General features: G+C 47.0%; 1 protein-coding gene across 1 annotated transcript in view; it reads right to left on the reverse strand.

Annotated features, from left to right (window-relative positions):
• LOC132474676 (serine/Arginine-related protein 53-like) overlaps window positions 1-8,794 on the reverse strand; it is a 105,234-nt gene extending 96,440 nt beyond the window's left edge. The window contains exons 1-3 of the mRNA XM_060075503.1: window positions 8,638-8,794; window positions 7,986-8,189; window positions 5,763-5,885 (exon numbers count right to left, since the gene is read on the reverse strand). Of these exons, the coding sequence (XP_059931486.1) occupies window positions 5,763-5,885; window positions 7,986-8,189; window positions 8,638-8,669 (359 nt within the window). The 5' untranslated portion in view covers window positions 8,670-8,794. The remainder of the gene's footprint in view (window positions 1-5,762; window positions 5,886-7,985; window positions 8,190-8,637) is intronic.
• Window positions 8,795-9,668: the final 874 nt, after the last annotated feature.

The following is a 9,668-nucleotide window of genomic DNA, read 5'->3' on the forward strand; positions in this document are numbered from 1 at the left end:
TCCTGTTAAACAACAAAATATTCTTCAATTCAATCTCTTATGGATCTAATGTGTGGATCGATTTTTTTCAAATCATAAAAATATGACATTTCCCCTTGAGATAACCTTGTTTATCTCATGGTGAAATAAAAGATTCTGAGAATATAAAGAAACGTTGGACTTACACAGCCTGACTTTGGGTAGTTATATTTAAATGTTACCATTACATTGAATCTATCCAGGAAGACCTTTCACAACTAGGTTTGTATATGAAAGCTGCTTCCTGTAAATATGTAACCAATCCGATCCACAGACCGATCAGTCTAGGTATGTTATTTGACCAATCGGGTGGTGATTTGGAGGATATTCACACTGTCATCATCCCTTTCCGAGATGGCGTCGCAAACGTCCACCTGCCAACCGACTGCGGTTACGGTATAATAGCTCCCATTTTGTCACTCTTCGAGGATTGTCCAACAGATGGACGTAAACAGAAAAAGGGGCCAACCATGTTTTGATGTTGAAGCTCATCTTTGTTTGGGACTGTTGGGCTACTTCGCTCATTTTGATCTTGTACATGAGAACCCTAGTGTGTTTGCCCTTGCAACGAGTTTTATATATAATATAAGTGTGTGTGTGTGTGTGTGTGTGTGTGTGTGTGTGTGTGTGTGTGTGTGTGTGTGTGTGTGTGTGTGTGTGTGTGTGTGTGTGTGTGTGTGTGTGTGTGTGTGTGTGTGTGTGTGTGTGTGTGTGTTTTCAGCACAACAGACTGCAGCTAGGTTGCTACCCAGGGGGCTGGGCTGCTGAAGTGTGAGCCTGGGGGGTTGGATGGATGGAGGGGGCAGGGAGGGGGGGGGGGGGCGAGGTTTGGCAGGAGCGAGGGGGGTGATGGAAGGGTGCGGGGCGGCGGTGGAGGGGTGGGGTTCCTCTGGCGGTGGAGGGGAACAGTGCTCGCGGCGAGGTGGGGATGAAAGGGGCTGTATATGTCAGTCACTTATTCCTCCCTTTGGTAAATAAAGGTTTCTGACAACAAAGCTGCGCCGAGCCTGACTGGCCTTTATAGGGGATGAAAAAAAGACAACACTGCGAGGGAAAAAGGGAGTCAGAAAGAAAGAGAAGAGACAGACAAGAGAGACGGTGAGAGAGGGAGAGAGAGAAAAAAAACACAACAAACACGTTTAGATCTCCACTGGAAGCATGTTGATTTTTATGGAGTAGAGAAGACGCAGCTGAACCAAACCAGGTCATCCTTCAGTTTAAATCAACACTTTGCAAATCGGGGTAATCGGGGAAGAAGGAAGAAAGGGCTGAATGTCATTCAGTCGAATGAAGGAATAAAGGGAGACGGACGAGTCTGTGGAAAGTAGAAGGGAAAGGTAAGGGCCCATGGGTTAGAGACGGCTTATAAATAATAGACCCTTCCTTTGGCCCAAACTCTCAAAGCCATACTGCACACTCACTTAAACACACTCACAAACACACACACATCCAAGGGGTCGGATGACGTCCACTTAATCACAGCAAAGCGTAAAAAGCCCGCGCACCATCACGCCCATGCACGCTCCCCGTCCTTATTCACGTCACGCCACACCAGCGCTGAGCGGTCATCCTGTAACAGTTAGTTATGTTCAGTTGGATTTCCAGGATCCTGGAAAAAAACTGATTCCACCTCTCCCTGTCCTTTGCACCGGACACTCGGTGAGGCGTTTCCCTCCTGAGCGCCTACCGACACCCCGATGCACCTGCCTCACACTCTCTCACACACGCACATGTGCATACAGACACATACATATCCTTATCAACAGATGTTTCCATGTTTCAACACCAAACAATAAAAATGGGGGGGGGGTGGGAATCAGGTGTGAGAGGAGGCCGGGAGGGTGAGACTCCTCCCCGTGTCCGACCACTTCGCCTCTGTTTATCTCATCTGTATTTGATCCAAGTAAACCCGCTCGCTCTCTCGCTCGTTGTTTCCATAACCTCCTCTTTTCTTCCCTCATCAGACCGTGCCCCCCCCCCCCTCGGCCTAATAGCCCAGCTGACCTTGCATGCACTCGGTGGGGACTCGAGGCAGGAGAAACCATCAAGCAGATGTACGACACCTCATCTCGAGAGGAGAGGGGAGGGGGGAAGGGGGGAGGATTGCTGGAGTGAAATAAAAACTCGGACATCACTCACACATATACACTCGGTGTGCAAAAGTACACGCTCTCTCGTTGCTGGCCTGGAGTGTCTGAGTGATCTCTCTTCCCCCCCCCCCCCCCCCCCCCCACCCCGTGCTCGGAGCAGAGAACCCCCCCCCTCCCGTGTTGTCGGAGTGATACCGTTAAGCCCGGATGTGGCTGGCGTGCATCGCCCTGCTCTGGCTGACCATGGCCTCACTTCACAGGCCCCGGTTCAAAGCCCTCCCCGGAGTTCAGGTAACTGCATCTAAAGGGTGCAACGACGAGCTGCTCAGTCGGAACCAGAGAGCACTACCAAGGCAGGGTTTCAAAAGGGAAAGGTGTTGGGGCTTGATTGACGCAATGCATAAGATGCTACTTTGAGACTAAACAGGATCGACCCATATCCTGGAAACCCCCTTTAACCCCAACTCAGCCGAGCGAGCTGGACACGGGAGCCCCCCCCGTCTCCAGGGCTACAGGCGGGCGGTGGAGACTTCTCCAGCCCACACCAAACCGACCGGCCCAGCGGTTCCGGTTGGTCTGTTCAGCGTGCGATTGCGTCCCTCCTCTGGGGGATTAGTGGATAATTAGAAGTCTCCCGCTCTTGATAGTCCCGACAGCTAAGCGGTGGGGGAGCGGCTGGGCTGTTAGCGAGGGTAAACCCTGACGCCAGCACTCTGCCCTGCTAACACAACACAGCCCTGAAATATTAATGAGCAATGTAGGCATGTGTGTGTGTGTGTGTGTGTGTGTGTGTGTGTGTGTGTGTGTGTGTGTGTGTGTGTGTGTGTGCTCTATGCATCCGTCGATACACCCCTGCCTCTATGAGCAGAGCTCCGTAGAAGGGTCAATGGGAAGCGTCTTCATTTCATTGGCGGGAGACGGGGCGCTGGTTTTTGCAGGTTTGATTAGTCACACCGACACAGCAGACCCCCGTCACCCACCCACCCAGCCACGCGCATCGTTAGGCAGCTCACAGCTGACTGAACGGGTGACTGACAGTGAGTGAGTGACTAAGCCACACACAGGTTTATACGCCCATGCTGCGGTGATCCTACGCGGAGCCCCGGATCGACGCCGCTCCGCTGGGCTCCATCCAAAACGGCGCGCCTGTGATCCGCCTGTGATGAGGGTGGGGGGGGGGGAAGGAGGCTACGTGGCACCTTTTGTTGGGCTGAGTTCACATCAGATCGCAGCACACGGCACTGCACTCTGTTCCGCTCTGTTCTCCCCCTGTGGACCGGGGCACCACATCTCCCCCGGTAAACGTGTGTGCATGATAACGCACGCACGCGCGCACACACACACACACGCGTGCATACGCTCGATCAAGCGGCCTTGCATGTGCCTGCTTGCGTGTTTGTTCGTGCGCCAACCGTCATGCTCGTACGCATTTGCACACACACACACACACACACACACACACACACACACACACACACACACACACACACACACACACACACACACACACACACACACACACACACACACACACACACACACACACACACACACACACAGATCTGCTGGCTCAGATCAAAGAGAATAAACATTAATGGCAAATAGGTAATCTGCTCCTCTTGTCTGTTCTACATTTCAGGGCAAGATTGGCTGCCTCTGGGGGGACCCGGCTCTGCCCTGATTGAACGTGGGGGGAAACAGAGTAAAAGGACAGGCAAAAAAAAAAAAAAAAGTGGGTGGGGGGAATGATAAATGGTAAACACGTGATGGAGCGCTTTGCTCATTTCACATATCTTTATTTTTTGTTTATACATAGAACTGAAATAAAAATGGTAATAATATTCGCTACTTCTAGCCCGAGCAGTCCTACCGTGGCCCTAATCGTCTTCTCCTCGCAATGTTCCCATGCAGGCGTTATTATTCTCATTTCTACTGAATAATACGCCTCACTCAGGCGCATGCAATTTCTCTCCTTCCCCGGCCGCCTTTGTCTTTTCCACTATTAACCTCCACCATGCTTCTTCCTGCTATCTCTCTGCCTCTCTGGTGGTGACCTACAAAGGAGCCTGCACGTCACTTTTCACCAGAGGCTAACAGACAGAGTGAAGGTGGAAGACCTCTCCTCTCCTGGCTCTCTAGCTACCAGTTTACATATCCCAGTTTGCATCTCCTTTAGCTCTACTTTTTTGTGTGTGTGTGTGTGTGTGTCTGTGTTGAAACACGGTGCCTTATAGCCTGTTGGTAGTAGGTCCTGTACACTCAATCCACCTCTGATCTATCCGCAAGCTCACTTTTGTGCGCACGCACACGCGCACGCACACGCACACGCACACGCACACAGCGAGTAGAACATTAGAAAACCCCAACTGCCTTATATTTTACTGCAACCTCCATCAACATGTCTAGGCATAGGTCACATGCAAACCCCACAAATGAGGAGCAAGGGGAGGACACCCTAAGTTGTCCTATAAACCGAGACTTAAGAGTCAATCAGGTATCACTAGACCAGCAGTTTCATTTGCACACAGTCGCATGTCCCTTCCCTCCCGATCGCCCCCCACCCACCTGCTCCTCACACAGCGCTGAGCCTCATCACAGCACTGCTTCGGTAAACACCAATATCAATATCGTATCCAGTCCAAATCCTCTCCCCGCGTTTCATCTGGCGTCAGGCCACTGCCTGCTGCTGTTTTTAATGACCAGTGGAGCCTGCAAATAGGCCTTCGGCAGGGGGCAAGGAGGGTGGGACGCACCAAGGAAACCAGATGCAAGTCACCACGCAGGTAACAGTAAACCTCCCCAGTCAGAAACTGTCCCGGCAGGCCTTCATATCCTGGCTCACTTTGTAATGAAGATAATAAATCGCTCGCTCTCTCTTTTGTTTGTGATTACAGTGATCTCTACACAACCCCCACAAGTAAACTGGGGGCCTCACACGTGCATATATTAGGACAATCTTTTCTCTCTCTCTCTGTGTGTGTGTGTGTGTGTGTGTGTGTGTGTGTGTGTGTGTGTGTGTGTGTGTGTGTGTGTGTGTGTGTGTGTGTGTGTGTGTGTGTGTGTGTGTGTGTGTGTGTGTGTGTGTGTGTGTGTGTGTGTGTGTGATGTGTGAGGGATTTAAAAACCAGCAGAGTTTACTGGTTCATTAGCACCAGATTAGCTATGCTAATGACATGGACCACCACACACAGAAAGCCCCCCCTGTTTGTTCCTGTAACAGATACACTGCTGAATGTGAGTGTCTGCGCTCACATGTGCGTGTGTGTGTTTACTTTGGGAGGCCGGGTTTATTGCAGGTGCTCAAACATTGATCTTGCATGCACAAATAGTTTGCTTAAAAAAACCCTTTCAACAATAATCAGCAACCAAGGATGTATAGGGATAAATGAATCATAACAATATCATACGTGATTAACCCCCGCTGACTGTATGTTGACATAAAATTATCAAATTAACTTACCTAATTGATTTAACAACATGTTAACGACACAATGATCGTCTTTGTGTAGAGCACAACCATGGTGTGGCACAGGAAGTACAGTTGGTACTTAATGGGACGACTATAACTGAATGCACGAACATGAACATGACTCCCCGACTCCCCGACTCCTCTCTACGCGCGGGGGCGAGCGTACGCCGGGCGGAGGACCATACCTTCTGTCGCGGCTGCGGGACCGGTGCGAGCGGTGGCTCCTCCCTCTGTCCCGGTCGGCGCTGCGGCTCCTCTTCCTGCGGGATGACCCGTGGGACGAGCTGCTGCTGGAGCGTCTCCTGCGCCTGGATCGAAGCCACCCGGAGCACACAGTCAAACATCATGGGCGCCGTGCAAACACTCCTCTGTATTACGGGCTTCACTCCGCTGTGTAGAGCCAAGGTGCCAACATCCAGTGCATTCAGAGCAGTAGTTGTTGTTGTTTTTGTCAGTATTATCACAAGACTGCTAGGAGAATGAAACGTACAAACATGAGAGAGACAATGGCAGTGAGAACGATGCTTAAATAAATTGAGAGAGGGAGAGCATGTATGGAGAGAGACAGAGAGAGAATGGTAGATCACAGTTCTTCCACAGCAGCCCCATGCTGCACCCCTGCCCTTTCATGTGGCGATGCCAGTGTGTGACGCATCTATTCTGTAAACAACCTACTGAACACAGACTGATGGCATGAAGCAGCTTAATTCGAAACAACCCTGGATGCTTCCTCCAAAAACAGTTAAAGAGGCGGTTTTAAATCTCTTCTTTGTTTTTGCAAACCGCAAAATACTCCAATCTGTTTAGCGGAAGAACAAAAAAACAATACTGGCATGGTCCGTTGGGAGTTTAGCGAGAAGGGAGAGAGAAGAAGAACAAGGAAAGTAGTACAAATAACACTGAGGCTAAACTATCAAACCAGATTTGTTTCAGTTAGAGTCACCAGGGAAGAGCCATTAGTATTCTAAAGCCTGTATCCCATGAGCAGAGCCTCATGAAACAACTGCCACAGGCCACTGGGTTGTAGCGCACACACACACACACACACACACACACACACACACACACACCTGTTCATGCACTGATAAGTGCCAGTCACTGCATTAACTTGCTGTGGTAGTCGCATGACAGAGTGCAACAGATTATCATACTTCAAGTAAACTATTTATAAAATTTGTTTCATGTAGTTGAATGCTGTTGATGTTAACCTCTGATTAAAAGAAAAAACAAGAGGCCTTGGTTTGACTGATCTAAATCTACGGGTAAATGATGATGGGCTAGAGTTTCTGGGTTTACAATGGCAGGTATGCCCCAACCAAGGCAGACATGCCATGACTTCCCATCAGTGGTAATGGACCTTGACCAAGCCTCATAAATAATTACCACCAAGTGGCCTTGCCTGAACAGCAACACACCACCACAGTGGCAGCCCTTGGTGGGTGTGTGGATGAAGGGAGTGACTGGTTGGAAGGGCCCAACCTTCAACCACTTGAGAGGGCTTAATTAAGGCTGGACTACATTTCTGACTGAACTACTGCTGGAAAATACCGGAATACATTGAAGGAGAAGAAAATTGACTAAAGCCATCCAATAGCCTTTACAAAGCTAATGCCAATAACTTTTTGACTACCTGTTATAAATCATTGTTTGACATGATCAATAATTAGATCCCCATGTAAATCACAATTTTCTCCTGATTCACCTCAAAATAAATAATTTCATGAAAATCAAAAGGTTATGACAGCTGTCCGAGAAATACAAATCGTGAAGATTAGGGCAACCCTTAAGACTGTCCACTTTGATAAAAATCATTGCATTATCAACCTCATGTGTTTGTTGTAAAAAAAAAAAAAGAATACATCAATACAATACATCCCATTTGAGAAGGTATAGCCAAGATGCGTATGTGGTCTACATGTGTTGAATGTGGTCTACATTATATATTTTTACATCAATGTGTGAAAATATGTGTTAGTTAATGAAACGCTCTACCACTGCCTTTGATGGGCATTCGTATTTATAAATGTTCTTGGAACAGGCCACTGTCACACCTATGTAAACCTAACTACACAGGAAGAATTAATTAGGAAACAAACATGACATATTAGGTCATGTGCAATAATTGGAAAACTTGGATTATAAAACAGAGTCATATACTGGACCCGAGTAATCCACAAAGTACTCGGTTGACTTTTCAAGTCAAAACAAGCATTACAAATGAGCCCAAAATATATTTTACTTATGAATTAGAAGATCATTCCTCCACATACCAAAGATGTTATTTTGTGTATTGATCAAGTGTTGAGGTCTGTGCTTGTGAGTCCCCTAGTTTAAGGAGAGTATCCATATAGATCCACAGCCCTATGTCGCCCTTAATGAGTGACATCACTTGTTCTGTATGGTCTCACCTTCTGTCCCTCTCCTTATCTCTTGATCGAGAACGACTACGGCGGGTGGATCGTTTACTGCGGCTGCTGGTCATTCTGCTTCCAGACGACGACGAGGATGAAGAGGAGGAGGACGAACGACGACGCTGCTGCTTCTTCTTCTTCTTTTTGCTTCTGCTATCATCCTCACTGTCCGAGGAGTGTCGACCCATGGTGCTGCTTACCCTGGTACAATAAGGCGTTAACACATACCATGTCAGTGTAAATCAAGAGTTTTGGCAAGACCAAATAACAATCACCGTTGATGTGTATTTGTGAACCACGTTTAACCAAGCGGCGGCAACTAACACCCTGTTGTATTTATCAGCCAGACCACACCACACAGTGAAGATAAATTAACACATTGCGACACACACCGCAAACATTACAACACAACGTTGATCTCATTGACTTTGTCAATATAAATATATCTAGGGCTCATATCAAACGCAACCTAAACAAGTGCTATTTATTAGGAATATCTGCAAGCTAACGATGCTAACTCTGGTGCATGGATGCCAGTTCACCACTACTCAATTCAGCGCCTGAAGATGCGTTTTCCATCACATATTAATATAAAGAAAAAAACGAAGAAGGTTATTATCCCCGAGGAGAACACGATACCACTACACACCTTTGAGTGGTAACTCTGGTCCCAAGGTTCATTCATTCACTACAGCCATAGCAGTCACAACAACACGGTGCAGCCGTGCTCTGACTAGACTGTGCTGGTTGTTGGCCGATAGAGTCAATGAGGAGGAGACCGAATAGTCGAACGCAGAGCTATCGATACTTTGAACCGCACTCAGCGCTATCAGGAATTTCACACACAGATGTGCATTTGTTTTACCGTGATACCTTAGTATATACAGTATATTACCAACTAATGTATCAATATTGCGATAAAAAACCTTTTAATGTTGACCTTTCGAAATGTTAAAAAAGTGATAAGACAATAATTGTATCATTAAGCCTAATTATAAATTGTTTATAGGCCTACCCAAAGAGCTGTATTAATAACGGGAATGCCATTGCCATATTAAAGGTTGACTTTGGCAAAATAACATTCACCAGTTCCCCTTATGATATTATAAACTCTGAATAATATAAATGAACATTGACCTATAGGCTGTCAGACAATTAGGCTACCCTAATATGAGTTGTATTAGACCTAGACTATTAAATCAGAACTACTTTGCCATAAATACAACTACATGCGAAGAGGGCCTGTTCATGTTGGAAAGAATAGCAGGCATGCAGGCATGTTAAAATAGTGGAAGCTGTGCTGCAATTAGTGTAGGCCTATGCATCAAGTAGGTTCGCGGATGGAGATGGGACAGGAAGCGCCAGAGAGGGATTTATAGGCTACTTTAAATTAATGATGGCGCAGATTACATAGTGGAGCCTTACAGTGCGTTGTATAGTAGAATAAATATGGTTAGACTCTACATAAATGATTGTGATTAATTCCTAAAGTTGAAGAATTTAAATGTTAATATTAATTTTTAATCATGGGGGTTGCCAGACCCTTAAACTGCAAATAGTTGTTAATATAGATTATTAATAAACACGTTCTGCATTAAATTAATCAGAGCAATTTGGAAAAGGAATCGGTAGCCTACCTTATATGTGTGTTCGTATTTGCCTTTTCGTTTCAATTAATTG

Source organism: Gadus macrocephalus, chromosome 16 (assembly GCF_031168955.1).
Source record: "Gadus macrocephalus chromosome 16, ASM3116895v1".
Lineage (NCBI taxonomy): Eukaryota > Metazoa > Chordata > Actinopteri > Gadiformes > Gadidae > Gadus > Gadus macrocephalus.